The 18,613-nt window shown below is 35.9% G+C and overlaps 1 protein-coding gene across 1 annotated transcript in view; it reads right to left on the bottom strand.

Annotated features, from left to right (window-relative positions):
• The window catches only part of LOC106136474 (xanthine dehydrogenase), a 34,721-nt gene extending 16,585 nt beyond the window's left edge, over positions 1–18,136 (bottom strand). Inside the window, exons 1-17 of the mRNA XM_060948325.1 lie at positions 18,075–18,136; positions 17,128–17,273; positions 15,993–16,153; positions 14,673–15,082; positions 14,221–14,444; positions 13,786–13,888; positions 12,928–13,055; positions 11,557–11,847; positions 10,745–10,837; positions 10,097–10,291; positions 9,133–9,632; positions 8,572–8,755; positions 7,841–8,036; positions 6,568–7,337; positions 6,070–6,262; positions 4,575–4,685; positions 3,689–3,758 (exon numbers count right to left, since the gene is read on the bottom strand). Of these exons, the coding sequence (XP_060804308.1) occupies positions 3,689–3,758; positions 4,575–4,685; positions 6,070–6,262; positions 6,568–7,337; positions 7,841–8,036; positions 8,572–8,755; positions 9,133–9,632; positions 10,097–10,291; positions 10,745–10,837; positions 11,557–11,847; positions 12,928–13,055; positions 13,786–13,888; positions 14,221–14,444; positions 14,673–15,082; positions 15,993–16,153; positions 17,128–17,273; positions 18,075–18,117 (3,818 nt within the window). The 5' untranslated portion in view covers positions 18,118–18,136. The remainder of the gene's footprint in view (positions 1–3,688; positions 3,759–4,574; positions 4,686–6,069; positions 6,263–6,567; positions 7,338–7,840; positions 8,037–8,571; positions 8,756–9,132; positions 9,633–10,096; positions 10,292–10,744; positions 10,838–11,556; positions 11,848–12,927; positions 13,056–13,785; positions 13,889–14,220; positions 14,445–14,672; positions 15,083–15,992; positions 16,154–17,127; positions 17,274–18,074) is intronic.
• Between the last annotated feature and the right edge of the window lie 477 nt (positions 18,137–18,613).

Raw genomic sequence — 18,613 nt, 5'->3', positions numbered from 1 at the left:
AGCTTTGTCTGCCCCGCAAGGGATATAGACGTGAATATTTGTATGTATGTGATTACAGGATGACTAGTGTACCGATGTTGTGGCTCATGTTTTATAATATTAAAAAAAAACGTGTTGTAAAACGTTAGCTACTGATCTGCCGTGTGGTTCCCGGCATTTAAGAACAGAATTACTTTTTATCTTTTTCCCTCGGATATAGTAAGATGCAAGGAGACCGTTGGTGGTCGAATTGGCAAGGTAGTACACGTGTTCAAATCCCACCTTGACCATATTCCAATGACTATTTTCAAAGTTATGTACATTAGTTTGAATACTAACTGATGCTCTTACGGCGAGGGAAAACATCGTGAGGAAACCTGCACTTTCAGGCAACTGGATGTGTAACCATGGATCTAATACGGGTTAGGTTTACCACCCAAGGTTGTGGAGATCAGACGGGAGTAGCTTCGTGTAAAAACCTGACTCACCCAATCCAGCATCCATGGTCAAAGGCGGGCTGCTCTCCAGAGAGGTGAGGATGCAACCGGGACTAAAAGTCAGGAGGAAGAAGATCGTAAGATGCAACAAAGGGAATAATTCTCAAACCTTAATACAAGCTTATGTTACTTTAAATCTGTAAACTGTAGGTAATGTTCAATGTAAGTCAGACCGCCCTCACTTATAATGATTATACCACCAGAGATGATCATTGATCATCTTCTTCTAATCATGCTTGCTTTGGAAGCGGTAGTAGTTATAATTATATTTAAGTGATGTGACGTCAATAAGTGATACCTTGTATCCAATTTTGAAAATAAATCTATTCTATTCTATTCATGTTACATTCTCCTCCTCTTTGGAGAAGAGTCCGGGGTGCGCATCTAGACAATGGTCCTGGATTGGATAAGTCAGGTTTTTTCAGTAAGCGGCTACCGTCTACCCTAAGTAATCATTGTTGGAGAATCCAACTCACATTTGAAGATGACACTAGGTTTATGTCCCTTTTACGACATTCATGAGAAAGAGGTGGAGTGGTCCTTTGATGAAGTCCAGGGAACCACATAGATGATAATACCTCCTTACCCCTCAACTAAGTGTAGGAAGTATAGTTATAAAGTTATTTATTCCTACAGAAGAAAAAAGGAGAAAAGAGGAGAGAAATAATCAGATAATAATAATGATTGTCAATTATTATTATCTGATTATTTATTGTCAGGATTTAGCAATAGAAGTGAAAACCCAATGGAAAGCAAATAAAGTTCATATAATCCCAATAGTTTTATCATCAACAGGTATTATTCCAAAAACCCTCGCACAAAGTCTAACTACATTAAAGCTACCACCGTACACTCTTCATCTCCTACAAAAAGCTACCATACTTAACACCTGCCGAATAACCCGAAAGTTTTTAACGTCATCTAACATTTCATCTAACTTTTCTATTTAGGTAACCTCTTCTATCTATCTTCTGCTTCTATCGCTTGGTCACGACCCGCGTTAGGAGAAAATTTACCCTCATCTGAGGAGAAAAGGAAAAAATGATTGTCAAACTAAGTAAACTTTACTCGGTAAAGTTTACTTAGACCAAGTTACCCAGTAAAGTTTACTTAGTGTGACTGTTTACCACATAATACTCAGCTCAGGACATAGCTGTTCCACCTCGACTATTGATGTAGGGGTTGTTTTCCAGGTAATTCCTAAGCGAGATACATACAACGTCAAAAAACACGTCTATATCCCTTGCGGGGTAGATAGAGCCAACAATCTTGTAAAGACTGAAAGGCCACGTTCAGCTGTATGGCTCAATGATGGAATCGAGATCCAATTAGTGAAAGCCTATCCCTTAGTTACCTTTGAGGACTACTCTGTGCCTGAGCCGGGTGTACATTAATGTAGGTTTCTTTGTCTCTGTCTACCCCACCTTTTCGATTCGACTGTACCTGTTAATTCTGACAGCTGCCATATATTCTGACAGCATAATTTCCGAGTTGCAACCTGTCTCGAGGAGCGATGCATTTGTGCATTATCTATGACGATGCAATTACATCACAGGTAGATTTGATGTTCGTATAACGTTAGAGGTGAAAAGCAGACAGCTATGTGGCTTTAATAGAGTAACATCAGTCCAATAGAATCCTTATGTTGCGGGAACTATAGATTCAGCTCGACCGCCATTAAAGGGAAGATCTTCCGCAATGCTAGGTGTTGCCTGTCGGAAGTTATTCTCCAATTCGTGAAATCTTTGCTTGCGCGATTTAGAATTCTGTGCTGCTATTGACTGAGAACTAACTGAGAACTCTTCTTTTAGGCGATGGACTAGTAAACTGTCACTATTTGAATCTCAATTCCATCTTTAAGTCATACAGCTGATCGTGGCCTTTCAGTCTTTTTAAGACTGTTGGCTCTATCTACCCTGCAAGAGATAAAGACGTGATTATAGGTATGTATGTTGTAAGTAGAAGCACGCATTTAGTACTCACATTATTCGAAGGGTACATTACTATTGAGAATTTTGAACAGCCTAGCAATACGCCATAGTAATTTAAGTTTTGCTTTGTATCATAACATACGGAAATTGATAGCCTGTGGTACAAATAATCTTAATAGTATATAGTTATCGACACCTACTAATACAGTTGAATACTTTCAGGCTATTTCATTATGGAAAACGAGTGGGGTCGGGCTTTGAATCATAAATGAAGGAAATACGGGTTATGACTACTTTGTCGAGGTTTTTCTATGCAGCTTATTGTAAATTTCAAGGTTGAATAAATGCCAAGCAATTTCTTTAATATAAATGTTTATAAAGATACAATATAAAGGCGCGTGAGTTCGTCTACTCCATGTTTATTTCAAAACCTTTTAACACATCGGATCTCAATCGGAAATGCAAATATGTAATGTAAAAAAACTGAAGTAAAATGTGTTTATCGGTAAATTCATAAGAGCGCCATCTAGTGCAAATCGGTGGAACTACAGCGCGGTCAATACATAACGTTGAATGTCCATTCCTAATAAGTTCTGTGAAATTAATAGATGGCGCTGTCGACAGACAAAGGAGAGAAGGCCGGCCAAAGTGGAGAAAGAGATGTTGCTAGACCTCGGGCTCGGACACATTCAAAGATGATGAGAAAAGAGAAAAGGTAAATTTGAAAAATGAATAGGACCACTCTTTCCCATGGATATCTTGAAAGGCGACTAGGGATAGGCTTACAAATGTGGGATTCTTTTTTTAGGCGATGGGCTAGCAACCTGTCACTATTTGAATCTCAATTCTATCATTAAGCCAAATAGCTGTGCGTGGCCTATCAATCTTTTCAAGACTGTTGGCTCTGTCTACCCCACAAGGGATATAGACGTGACCATATGTATGTATGTTTGTAAATTTGAAGGATATCGCAGTAGAATAGTAATCTCTGAGCGACAGAAAGCCTTGATTCAATTTACCCAGATATGGTAAAAACAACATTTAGGGCCCCGATCGTCAATTTAATTTATGTTTCATTATTAATTCAGAAAAACGTTCGAGTAATTAAGCTGCCTGAATGACAAATCATGACGCGGAGATTGGATCAGGTTCAATTCTTAACGCGGCCATAATAAAAAACGGAACTTAAATGTTTTACTAAAATGGTGAACAAAAAGTAAAACAACAAAAAATACTTTATTCAACTCTAAAAAATAATCAAACATAACGTGTAAACTTAACTATTTTAATGTAAAATGTTCTGTCCTATGTCCGGCCGCCATGAAAATATTTTCTACCGTGCACGGGTTTTCTGAAATAAAAAGAGAAAGAATTCTGAAATTTGAATACAAAATATAAATCGATTAATTTTGAGGGCATCACTTGGGAGTAGGAACATGCAAACTTCTTTAACTTCTTTTTACTACTTAGTAGTTGTATGTTTTTTTTCAATTGTTTGTAGCTCTCGCCACGTTAGAATAAAACCATTCCAAACTGGGTTAGGTCCCCCTTTTCGGAGGTCATATGTGATAGGAGTCTTTATCTATTTATGAGAAAAGAACTTTTTCTGATTGGCCTGGGTCTTGGATGTTTATCTATAAAATATAGTATTTATTATAAAATATAGTATCGTTGAGTCAGAATCTCGTAACACAAGTCTCGAACTTACTTCGAGGCTAACTCAATCATTGTAATTTGTCCCGTATGTATATATAATTATTTATTTTATTATTTATCTAATCCTGAATGGCAACGGGCGGACCCCAGAAACGCTTGAAGGACAATATATTTCAATCAAATTGTATTTAATTCTCATAGAATACTTTGAAGAAGTAGTAGGTAGTCTCTGCCTACCCCTCCGGGAAAGAGGCGTGATTTTATGTATGTATGTATGACTACCTTCTTCCTTCAGATACAATACATACATACATAAAATCACGCCTCTTTCCCGTAGGGGTAGGCAGAGAATACCTCTTTCCACTTTCCACGATCTCTGCATACTTCCTTTGCTACATCCACATTACAATACATACATACATATATCACAATTTTCCTGGAGGGATAGGCAGAAACAATGTTTTTTAACTTAACTACCTAGTAACGTACAGTACTTTGACAGAAAACTTACTGATATCAACCCACTGGTCCTGATACCCTGCATCCAGGCGGGACAGACGTATTGCTTCCCGAAGAGCGTGGGTTATCACCACGGCCATGCACAGCGACGGCTCCCCAGTAGCTGGAAAGAAGGAAATAATTACCAAACTACCACCCTCACAGGGTCGCCATTTCCTTTCTTCTTCTAAGCGTGGTCATTAAACCTTTGTCTAAGAAGTTCATACATACACATACATATAGTCACGTCTATATCCCTTGCGGGGCAGACAGAGCCAACAGTCTTAAAAAGACTGAATGGCCACGTTCAGCTATTTGGCTTTAAGATAGAATTGAGATTCAAATAGTGACAGGTTGCTAGTCCATCGCCTAAGGGAAGAATCCCAAGTTTATAAGCCTATCCCTTAATCGCCTTTTACGACATCCACGGGAGAGATGGAGTGGTCCTATTCTTTTTTCTATTAGTGCCGGGAACCACACGGCACAAGAACATAAGAAGTTCAAAAGAATATATAATTAAACAATAATCAAATAAAAGTTAACAAAGTAAATTATAATTGAACAAATATCAAATAAAAGTTAATAAAGTAAATAAAATATGGATGTAAGAGAAATGTACGGTGCGAAAGAGGATGTGGTGCCCAAAATTGAAAAGAGTATGTTGAGATGGTTTGGACATGTCAAGACAGACTAATGAAAGGAATTTATAAGGCTGAGCTAACTGTAAAAGTGGGACAGGGCCGGCCTTGTCGAACTTTCAAGGACCAAATTTCGAATGTCTTGAAAAAGGGAGATGTTAGGAGTACCCGTAATGGTCGAATATAATGAGTGTGGAGGAAGCGGGAGAGGTCTGTAAGGATCGTAGCAAATGGAATTCCATAGTCTCTGCCTACCCTAAAGGGAAACAGGCGTGATGGTATGTATGTAAATAAAAGGTTAAATTAATGGAATTCAATGTTCTTATCATTGAGTTTAATACAAATGAACGTATACATCGTCCAAATTATTAATGTAAATGTAATTATTTCACACGCAGTACATAATTGTTTGCATTAATATTTATACAAATTTGTTGGTATAGCTGTAAATTGTATTGGGTACTCAATAAATTGAACAAATCTATACAAACATAAAAGGTAAAGTTTGAACTTTTATTGTTTGCAGTAAGGGTAAAGATTACTTCGGAAATACTGGACCGATCGTGAAAACATTTCTACATACATATAATAACGTCTATATCCTTTGCGGGATAGACAAGAGCCAATAGTCTTGAAAAGACTGATAGGCCCTTTCGGCTATTTGGCTTAATGATATATGCTATCCCTTTGTCGCCTTTTACAATTTCGAGATGACAGACAAGATGGAGTCGTCCTTCTATTTTTCTTTTAATTCAAAATTCTTATGCCGTTTAAAAGATACATTATTTGTGGGTGATAAGCTATGTACATATGTACCCAAACGAAGAAGCAACAAACTCCAAATGTTGTATATCATCAATCAAAGCTTACCTTTAGACTGCAAAACGCCATACGGATTCCCGTAGTTCCTCCTGAAGTACACCCTGAAGTCTGCAGGGATATCTTTGATGCCAGGAGGCTTGTACGTCCAGGTACGGTCAGTCAGGATCCTACCAGTGTTCAGGTCGGTGATCTGGTTCTCAGAGGTCCAGTACCCAAGACCCATGATGAAAGCACCTTCGATCTAAAAACAGAATTTGATAATCTTCACCTTGAAAAAGGATACGTGGAGAAAGGAAATGTTGAGAATGTCAGTCACATCAAACAAAACAATATACTTGTTTAATAATGTGACTAAATTGATAAAAAATATTTTTTAAGTTCTCTGCCTATTCCCTTTACTTTTGGAGTTAGAATATCTTCTATAGTAATTTTTCTTCATTATTCTAGTCTAGTCATACGTCATTAAATAAACTTATTTTCTGATATGAATTAAGTTTAGATTTTTATTATTCGTTATTGAATATGACAAATTTGTCAAATACGTACTTGTCCAACGTCGATTAGTGGGCTCAGACTTCTCCCTGTATCTTCCAGCAAATCCACTCTGAGTATATCATGATTTCCAGTCAAAATGTCTACTTCAACTTCCATTATAACTACTCCATAAATAAAATACGTTTTGACCTTTTCATCACTAGTGGAATATATTTGTGAAGATTGTAAATTGACACCGGAATTGTACGCTTCAGTTATCAATTGCTCCCACGTAGGATTACGCATTTTAGATTTTATTGGTTCTAATCTCTGCAGTAATTCATCACATGCTTTTGTTATTGCATAGCATACACATTCGCTACCAACACTTGCCCCTGTGGCCATTGAATTGGGGGACGTAAAACTCGATGTTGGCTTAACACTTACTTTCTCTAAAGGTATTCCAAGTTTGTACGCTGTTACTTGTGCAACTTTTGTGTTAATACCTTGACCCATTTCGATACCACCGTGATTCACTATGACGGAGCCGTCAGCATGAAATATTGATACCAGAGTGGCAAACGGGCCAATGTAGAAGAGATCATAAGTCATTGGTATCAATTTTATAGCTCGTTTTCTCCATCGATTCCGGTCATTGAAAGCTTTCACTTCTTGCAATCGTGCGTCGTAATTAGCATCAAATTTCAATTGGTCTATCAGACCTGGTATTGGATTATCCTTTTTCGCCATATTTAAAAGTCTAACTTGTAAAGGATCTTTGCCTAAATTGAAAGCGATTCTTTCCATTATATACTCGATCATAGCTAGACCTTCAGTTGAAGCTGTAAATTGAAAAAGTTATTAGTGTTCAAAATCTATAGACGATGAAGGTTAATCAAAAGCAATAAAAGTATAAAGAAATAATACTAATTTTAAAAAAAGGAACTTCTTTAACATGAAATATTTAAAGTACATGTATATAACATTAACATACATACATATAATCACGTCTATACCCTTTGCGGGGTAGACAGAGCAAACAGTCTTTAAAGACTGATAGGCCACATTCAGCTATTTGGCTTTAAGATTGAATTGACATTCAAATAGCTAGCCCATCGCCTACAAGAAGAATCCCAAGTTTATAAGCCTACCTGTTAGTCGCCTTTTACGACATCCATGAGAGAGAGATGGAGAGGTCCTATTCTTTTTTCTATTGGTGCCGGGAACCACACGGCGCAGCATAACATTAACATTAAAAAGAATGTGTACTCTTGCAGGTTAAACATTATTCATAAACATAATTCTTAACTACCATAAATTTGTATCATTCAGTTTTCAAACTTACAGGGAGCTCTGCACCAAGTATTGGACGGGGTGTCAGTGTACACACTGTTAGCTTCGATATACCATCGACTAGAGTCGTAGCAGTTGAGGAAATGATGCAGAGTGATCCCCGTGATGACTTCGTTCTTGGCGCATCCATTGTCTTGGTAATATTTGTTTTTCAAGTATTGTATTTCACCTTCTTTGTTTACACCGACCTGATAATTAAGTCCAATGGTTAGAATAGTCGGAGAGGTGTCGAAATAATGTTTATAGGAAGAAGTTTATTAAAAGTTAATTTAGGAAAAAGTAAAAAAGGAAATTTCTTTGCGACTTCGAATAATAAAAAAATCATAAGTTTAGTTGTTCACAATAATTAAAACATAATATTAATACATACATACATACATATGATCACGCCTTTATCCCATACGGGGTAGACAGAGCCAACAGTCTTGAAAAGACTGATAGGTTACGTTCAGCTGTTTGGCTTAATGATAGAATTGAAATTCAAATAGCTAGGTTGCTAGCCCATCGCCTAAAATCAGAATCCCAAGTTTATAAGCCTATCCCTTAGTCGCCTTTTACAACATCCATGGGAACGAGATGTAGTGGTCCTATTCTTTTTTCATTGGTGCCGGGAACCACACTTATTAATTAGTCAAAGAAAAAAAACTAGCTATTAATTTTAATAGACGCAAGATATTATGTTGGCAAATGTAGAGAGTACTTATAAATAATTATTTCACTTACTTCAAACTGACAATAAGTAGGCAGTCTCTTGCCGATTATTTTCACATTGGTCTCCAAAGGCAGCACGAATCTACAAGTCTTTCCCAAGAGATGGGTCACCAATGACGCCGCACACGCCACTTGGCTGGCTCGGGATATTTTGGATCCATAACCTCCACCGACACGGCGCACGACTACATTCACGCTGAAATGTTTGGAAGAAACTAGTTAAAAATAATGATCAAAAATCTGCTTTTCAAATTTAGGTGTGGCTCCCGGCACCAATACAACAAAGAATAGGACCACTCCATCCCTTTCCCATGGATGCCGTAAAAGGCGACTAAGGGATAGGCTCACAAACTTTGGATTCATTTTTAGGCGATGGGCAAGCAACCTGTCACTATTTGAATCTCAATTCTATCATTAAGCCAAATAGCTGAACGTGGCCATTCAGTCTTTTCAAGATTGGTAACTCTGTCTACCCCGCAAGGGATATAGACGTAACCATATGGTCATACATATGTATATATGTCAAAACTTAAATTATGGAAGCCGTTGGTTTGAAAAATTTGGGCTACGCACCTGTTCACGTTAACATTCAAACATTGCGCAACCGCAACATTGGTTAAATCCAACCATTGCGTAGCGGAGTAAACCTCTAGTCCATCTTCTGTGGGTTGAACCACGCAGGTCTGAGTCTCCATAGTATAATGATATTGAGTCCCAATTTTGTAATCTCCATACAAAACGCACTTGACATCATTTCCTTTATCTTTTGGTTGTACTTTTTCATCAACAGTAACCCTTTTGCATCTTTGTGGCGATTTCAAAACATCTTCAATCATTATGAGTGGTCTGTTTCTATTTATTGAGGCATACTTTATTTTAACTGCAGAGGCTGCTTTATTGGCAGTTCTTTCTCTATCAGCGACAATAATTCCCACTGGTTGTCCATAAAATTTAACTTTTCCATCACAAAGGATTTCTTCATCCATAGTGACTAGTGGAGGATTTGGCGCCATAAATGAGTTTTTGCCTGGGATATCTTTAGCTGTATAAAATGCAACTACTCCAGGTATTTTCTGTAATAGATCAAAATAAGTATTAATCTATACTAATATTATAACACAGAAGAGTTTGTTTGCTTGAACGCGCTAATCTTAGGAACTACTGGTTCGATTTGAAAAATTCCTTTTGCGTTGAATAGACCATTTATCAAGGAAGGCTTAAGGCTATATAACATCACGCTGCAACCATAAGGAGCAAAGAAATAATGGAAAATGTGAAAAAGACGGGGAAAATTATTCATCCTTGAGGGCTTCAATGATGCCCAAAATAACTATTCTACGCGGACGAAGTACAGCACAGCTAGTTGTCATTAATTTAACATAACTCGTTACTTCTAGGGGTATAAAACCAAATAATATATTAATGTCTTTCATCATATGGTCATTCAGGGCCGACGAAAATGTTTTCATTAATATAATACTTAAAAAATCATATTCAGTCCTTTGAATTGCTATCTATTGTGAAGTTCATAACTTACGAAAGCTTCCTCAGGATCGAACGCTTTAACAACACTTCCAGGGTTGACGTCTGCGGTGACAAAGGCCGCGTACACTTCTCCAGTCTGCGTTGGAAGGTCGTTGGCGAAGACTGATTCGCCACTGCACTGCACTAGAGCTTCCAGTTTGGGCACTGGTTGGTTAAGAGGCCAGATAGATTTGTCAGTGTCAAAAACCTGGAGCAGGATTTTTTTTTTTATTGATTTATCGTCCTTATTTATATAATAATTGAATGCGACTTTACATACATATTCGATAATTTAGCTATTTTGTTTTCTTTACGTTCTTCCTCTTACTCTTAACACATAAAGATGTCAGAAAATTATATTTAAAAAAAATTAACTTCTGTTTTAGTAAAACTCATAATTCTACAGGGAGATTAATTTAATTCGTGTAATCACTAAATGGCGTACGCTCAAAATCTCAGTATGCATGAAAATCAGATAGCTATACTTTTACAATGTGTTAGCAACCTGTCACTATTTGAATCTCAATTCTATCATTAAGCCAAACAGCTGAACGTGGCTTATCAGCCTTTTCAAGACTGTTGGCTCTGTCTACCCCGCAGGGGATATAGACGTGATTATATGTATGTATACTTTTACAAGAGCATCTACTTAAGTACCTACCTGTGTTCCTTTTGAAGTGTTTCGTTTGATGACCTCGCCTCCTGAACGATATTTTGGGTTTAACCTATCATTAGGACAAAAACTTAAGATGGCCTGCAAAAAAATGAACGAAAAAGTTCAGAGATGTTTACTTTATATTATATCTATATCCTTAATGGGAATAGAAACTTGAAACGTCTCTTTGAGTTTTTTTGTTTCTTAAGCAAAAAAACTGATTCAATAAACGTAAGTAGGTAAGTACGTACTACTTCATAAAATTGCATCATGTTACAACATAATTGTTAATACCAATGTAATGTTTCTATTGCTATGGTCATTGTGTCTAATTATAAGCAACACGCTAATAGAGGTATATGAGGTTATTTCGTCTTATTATCTTCTTCAATTTTCATTTACATAGTTGAACAAAAAATAACCGGGTTACCTCATATTTTTATGATAGGTAGAAAAACAAAGACGTCCTATGAAAATGCTGCAGTGTAGTTTGTTCCGCCGCTTCTTCTACACATGCGCTTTGGAAGCGGTAGTAGTTATAATTAGATTTAAGTTATGTGACGTCAATAAGTGATACCTTGTATCCAATTTTGAAAATAAATCTATTCTATTCTATTCTATTCTAAATATTAAGACGACATCTTGGATGTTATCAGAGTACCTTATAAGACTATAAAATTGGTAAGACTGTTAATGTGATCATAACTAAACGACATTTGAGTTGGTTATATTATTTGCTCTCTCTCTTTGATCGTTTCGTATATAGTTGCACTCCTATTACACTTCGATGCTTGGTCCTAATTTTGTGATGTTATTACCTTGTAATACAAAGCCAATGCCAACATTTTCCTATACTCAGCTGACGGTTCCGGGGGAGCCTCTTCTGCCATTATTTCCCTCTTCAAAGTTCTCAAAGCCAATTGTAAATTCTCTTCAGTATACGGATCTTTACCGACCAACGCCGCCTCAGTTTTAAAGGCGTGTACAAATTTTGGTGATATGCTGCCGTAGACTATAGAAGCTTTTTCCAATAAGTTAGGATCGCGTTTGAATTTGAACATTACACCAGCGTTGACAACCGCATGAGCGTTTTGTGATCGAGGCATTATCTGAAAGGACAAAAGACAAAATAGATTTAACTAAACATACATACATGTGGTCACGTCTATATCCCTTGCGGCGTAGGCAGAGCCAAGAGTCTTGGAATGACTGAATGGCCACGTTAAGCTATTTGGCTTAATGATAGAATTGAGATTCAAATTGTGACAGGTTGCTAGCCCATCGCCTAAAAAAGAATCCCAAGTTTGTAAGCCTAATCCTTAGTCGCCTTTTACGACATCCATGGGAGAGAGATGGAGTGGTCCTATTCTTTTTTGTATAGGTGCCGGGAACCACACTTAACTAAATTTTTATTAAATCAATTAATCATAAAAATGTATTGTCTCGCGTCCACATTTCTATTCTAAGTTTGGATAATTGTGAAGTTGACGTTATTGAAGAAAACGATGCTGTGCAATTTGTTACCGCTTCTTTTGCACTGACGGTTTGGAAGCGGGGGTAAACTTTGTTTTAAGTAATTTATTTGACGTCAACCAATGTTGTGAAACCAAAAGATACGACAGTAATTCATATCATAATGAATAAAACAAATTACTTTGAATTTGCACGTTAATGGCATTTGAAATAAGAAAATGTAATAATAATATGATATGTTAATGGAGATTTCACAATTAAGGTAAAAATAACATCACCCATTTATGTTTTAAACCTTATTGTTCCAAACCTGTTCGTATGGTCGGAAAGTTTTTATAGGCTCTTTCGATTGTTATTTTTATTCAAAACGAAGAATAATTAACCCAAACAGGTAAATAATTTCTTAAATTTAAATTTAAATAATTTGTTACATCTTTTTACGTATTAATATATTTTTTTTTATTAATTTTTTTTTAGTTTGTAGTTTAGGAATTTTACTTTATTTTTATTAGGTAGTTTTATTATGAGTATAGTTTAATTTTATAATTGTCATATTATCTTCTATGAATGAATAATTTCTGGCTTTTTAAAGGTATCTAGTTATTTTTTTAAAGTACTGAAAATAATATAAGCAGAGTTACGTTACAAATATTAGATTTTACGTAATTTTGTTTCAAAACTAGTATTATTGTATGCTTCTGAAAATACAGTTTTACCTTATAAGTCTTTACGGAACAACAGTGCGATAACGGCGGCAGTAGAACATGAGTTATGACTTTCTTTGTCATATCGTAACGCAGAAACTCCAGCAGAGACATAGTGCTCGATTTATCGCCACTTTCAGCTGAAACGGAATGTTACTTCAAATACTTTGAAACATATTTAGGTACTTTATTTTATCTACAGCTGAACGTGGCCTTGCAGTCTTTTCAAGACTGTTGGTATATTTTATCTGGGACAAGATAATCTGTAATTTTACATTCATGTCTAAGAAATAAAATATATTAAACGTAAAAAGGTCTACAATAAATTTGTGCCAAGTTCCAAAATCGGTTCAGGGGTCTAACTGTGAAGAGGTAACAGAAAACAAACCAACATACATTCGCATTCATAATATTAGTTACGTACATACATATAGTCGCATCTATATCTCTTACGGGGCAGACAGAGCCAACAGTCTTGAAAAGACGGATAGGTCACGTTCAGTTGCTGGGCTTAATGATGGAATTGAGATCTGAATAGTGACAGGTTGCTAGCCCATCGCCTAAAAAAGAATCACAATCCATCATGGTCACGTCCATGGGTAAGAGATGGAGTGGTCCTATTCTTTTTTGTATTGGTGCCGGAAACCACACGGCACATATTATTTAGAGTTCGAATATAACCAATTAAAAGTTTTTACATAAGTAAATAAGTAAATGCTTTATTGTACACTAAAGGAGTACCTACAATACAAATATAAAACTGTAGTACAGGTACAAAGGCGTATAACTATGTATTAATAAGTATTCGTAATAGATACTAATAGTTAGTACCTGAAAGTCTTTGAATTATTAACTGACCAAATTACTTGCCAATTTTGATCGCAGCTCCGACTGTCTCGAACAGCAGAAAGACATCAGATTGAAAATCGTTGTTGGTATATTTCATGAACAAGTTCCCTCCAATTGTTCCGATCTGAAAATTTAATAGTAGTTTGAGGATTAATCAGTACTAGTTTAAACAAAGGCATTTAGAAAAATATAGCTCTAGAGGGAAAACGCATTTTATCTGAAAACCATCTATCATTAAACTAAACAGCCTAGCTGAACGTGGCCTTTCAGTCTTTTGAAGACTGTTGGCTCTGTTTACAATGCTAAATAAATATTAATTATCAAATAAAAAACATTTCATACTTATTATAATGTATAACAGAGATAACTTACTATAACTTATAAAATTTAACAAAGCAAAATTTGATAAATAAATAGTAACATTTAATAAAAATGCAAAATTAAGAAAATACCTACATTTCTGACTGGTATATGCGCAACCAGATCCATATGATCGTAAAACTGTTTCAGATATGAAAAGTCTTCATTCTCAGACGATAACTTGAGGAATACATCCATCATTTCAGATAAAGGCATGCCGGCCCCCAGGATAAGGTTTTCATCTATTTCGTAACCCTTGATTTCAGCTACGTTGAAAATATCAATGACATTGTGAGGATAGTGTGTTACGTGAAATACTCCTGAAAAGATATTAAAATGAATCTAGCACCATGATTAAAGGCATACCCCGTGCTCCTCTCCAGAGAGGCGTAGATATTACTGCCAGAACTACATTACCAGAAGGAAATAGATCTAGTATTTGTTGTTTACGCAAAAAATAATTATCAGTTAACACATGTTTTGAACATATTTTACAAAACAAACTTATCAAAATAAATTATATGCATTACAAAAATTATTTGACTCACCTTGGCCAGTGTTTCCTGCAATTAGTTTGTAATCATCATTTTCGTTAATAGCTTTAAAAACATCATCTAACGCGTAAGCCTTAAACCATTTATGCGTTTCACCATCAATTACGATCATTTTGTTATTTTCTTTTGCCAAAACACACCATTCTTCTTCAACTTCTTCATTTCTGTTAATGTTTTTGTTTCTTGTATGAGCACATTTTTCTTTGCATTTAACCCCACAGGGTTTCAGAACAGACAAATCTTCCATGTCAATCATTTTGCATTTGAGATCTTCACTCACGTCTGTGGCGAATGTCTTGAAAGCGTCAGCGATAGATCTATATCCAGTACATCTACAAATGTTGCTGGCAAATGAGTTTTCTACCTCGGTCATGGTCAGTTTCTTGTTTTTCGATTCGTAAAGGCTGGAAAGAGTGTAAAATTAGGAAGATTCACCGGAAAAATAGGACCACATTATCTGTCACACATATCACTTGTGAATGTCGTAAAAGGTGAGTTAGGTAGTTAAGGTGAGTTAGTTAAATACTTTAGTGCATCTAGTGGCCAAGCTAGATTCTCACGGATTTACTTAAAAACTAAGTATCGAAGGTTAGACGGTGGTACTTATCCAAACTGGAATGTTAGTTATAGGCGTACTCCTAATGGGATAAAGCGCAGGATAATGAAATACGTACATATATATAATCACATCTATATCCCTTGTGAAGTAGACTGAGCTAAGAGTCTTAACAATACTGATAGGCCACGTTCAGCTTTGTTTATTGTGGAGAAAATAAATAAACTTTTATTTATTTTATTAGCTTGACTTAATGATAGAATTGAGATTCAAATAGTGTCAGGTTGCTAGCCCATCGCCTTTAAGAAGAATCCCTTATAAACATATCCCTTAATCGCATTTTACGACATTCATGGGAACGAGATGGAGTGGTCCTATTCTTTTTTTTATTGGTGCCGGTAACCACACGGCACACTTTTATTAATTTTATTTTATTTATTTCCTTTAAGTGCCGTGTGGTTCCCGGCACCAATAGAAAATACAATAGTACCACTCCATCTCGTTCCCATGAATGTCGTAAAAGGCGACTAAGGGATAGGCTTATAAACTTGGGATCCTTCTTTTAGGCGATGGGCTAGCAACCCGTCACTATTTGAATCTCAATTATATCATTAAGCCAAACAGCTGAACGTGGCCTATCAGTCTTTTCAAGACTGTAGGCTCTAGCAACCCCGTAAGGGATAAAGACGTGATCATATGTATGTATGTTAATAAAAGTGTTACATACTTTAATAATAACATAGGTTTAATGTAGTTACCTGTACATATTCATGATCCAGCCAGGTGTGCAGTAGCCACATTGAGTGCCGTTGAAGTTGGCAAGCCTGCTCTGTATCTCGTGGTAGCCCAGGGTCCTGTTCCCGATGCCCTCTGCTGTGAGGATCTCCCAGCCGTGGCAGGAGAGGACCGACACGAGACACTGAAAGACAATTCTAAGTTTGGATAGTTGTGAAGTTGACGTTGTTGAAGAAAATGCTGCTGTGCAGTTGGTCACCGCTTCTTCTGCACTGAAGATTTGGAAGCGGCAGTAAACTTAGTTTTGAGTAATTTAAATATTTGATGTTGTGAAACCAAAAGACATTTCAATATCACTTATTAATGATCAAAAAATATGTCAATTATTAAGTGATATTGAAGTGTCCCATAATAATGAATAAAAATTTTTAATCTGAATTTGAATCTCAATTTTGTCATTAAGCCAAACAGTTGAAGGCGGCCTCTCAGTCTGTCATAGACTCTTGGCTCTGTCTACCCCTTAATAGACGTGATTATATGTATGTATGTATTTTTAATTAAAGACTAAATATCATGAAGTCACGCTCGCTCATACGTCAATGACTCGCATCTTGTCAACATTAGGTACTTATCAATTAATTCTCATCTGTGTATGTGCATTCTACGCCATGATGTTATTAAGTCTTCAGTGAGTAACCTTCACACAGTAATAATTATTACGTTGAGTTTTATCAAGAATAAATCAATTTGATGATCATTCTAGGTTTCATTACTCATGATGATGATAATACAATACAATAACTCTTTATTGCACAATAATAAAGAGTTATTGTATTGAGAAGGCCTAGACGAACGTATCTTGATCAAATTAAGGACGTCCTGGTAAAGGGTCGGGTCAAGAGTGCCCGAAACCGCCGAGCTTGCATGAAGAGAGTTATGATTGTGGATGAAGCGAAGGAAGTATGCAGAGATCGTGGCAAGTGGAAAGAGGTAGTATCTGCCTACCCCTCCGGGAAAGAGGCGTGATTTTATGTATGTATGTATGTATGTATACTTATTCAAGCTCGGCGGTTTCGGGTACTCTTGACCTGACCCTTAACCTTTCTCGATACTATTTTTTTCTCTTTCCCTTACCGAGTTAACAGAGAAGGTCTTGACCTCATTGCTGGGCGGCAGCGGAGCCCTAACTGCGACCACGCAAGCCCCGCACCCTCCCTCCCTACACATCACTTTGGTCCCCCTTAAATCTGCTATTGTTCTTATGTATTCATTTAACGACATGTCCGGACCGTATTTTCCATCAGCTGAAAATAATTAACCTTTTAGTTAACAGTTTATTCATTATACTGTATTGTTTACTCATACATACATACATATATTCATTAAAATGCTTAGAAATCAATTGTACGAAAACTCTAGTAAACCTTAGTTCAATTAAACTATCTTTATCTCCCAATAATTCTATAATTGAACCATCCCCTTCATAAGAACGTTTAATTTTTTAAGGAACAGACCACTTTAGGACATAAAGCCTTCCATCTTTCGATTTTCAAAATTCGATTTCGAAAATCTTATTAAGAAAAGTATACATACATATAATCACGTCTTTATTCCTTACGGGTTAGACAGAGCCAACAGTCTCGCAAAGACTGACTCGAATAGTAACAGGTTGCTAGCCCGTCGCTTAAAAAAAGAATCTTAAGCTTTTTTCCCTATTCTACCTTTTTGGTAATGGTATTTTGTACCAAATAAACAATTTTTGCTTTCTTTCCGTCCCTTAATCGCCTTTAACGATATTCGTAGGAATGAGATGGAGTTGTCCTATTCTTCAGTGCCGGGAGCAACACGACATGACAAACTACGAAAAGACTAAGAAAAGCATGTTTTAATGTAATTCATCCATAAATCCAAAGCCCAGAAAACTGTTATTTAAAAATATAATAAAAAACAATCTTAAATAATATTTTTTTTTAGTTTGCAGTTTAGGAATTAAACTTTATTTTAATAAGGTAGTTTAATAATTTTTGGTTAACAAATCGTTATAATCACATTTTGTCTACTTTATTTAATAAAAGCTTACAAGAAAAAAATGGTATTCGTTTTACCTGTATACTGTTTTCCATTTATTGTGAATATTATTTGCGACATCGTTCCCTTGATGACTTCTTGTTTCTGGAAGTAGAATTTCTTTCTGTAGGTTTCAAAGAGCCTAGTTTTTAACTTATGGCTACCAAATTTCTTGTTGCTTTTTTTTAATAAAATTTCAAATAGTTTGTGAAAAATTATACAATTTATTTAATTGATAACATAAAATGAAAACATTAGTATTTAATTAATACTATAGCACTATGTTTGTAATTAAATTAAGTAAATTAGCTTGATAATACCTTAGTTCAATAATGCATATGCCATATAAAATCACTTATTAAAAAAAATATATAAAAAAAAAACTTGTTCTTAAATGTCAACAATAGTCGCGTAGTCACCGAACCTATGCCAACAGACAATTGTCCGTCAGTCCCTCAGTCCGTCAGTCCTCCGCATCATTACCAAGCCTATAATCTTGCTAATGAACTAACACCGTTACGGTTGCAATACAAATTTGACAATTTGATAGTCTATGATTTTGGGTACAGTTAATGAT

Source organism: Amyelois transitella, chromosome 15 (genome assembly GCF_032362555.1).
Source record: "Amyelois transitella isolate CPQ chromosome 15, ilAmyTran1.1, whole genome shotgun sequence".
Lineage (NCBI taxonomy): Eukaryota > Metazoa > Arthropoda > Insecta > Lepidoptera > Pyralidae > Amyelois > Amyelois transitella.
The sequence above is the reverse complement of the archived record's forward strand: the minus strand, read 5'-3'. Positions and strand labels throughout refer to the sequence as shown.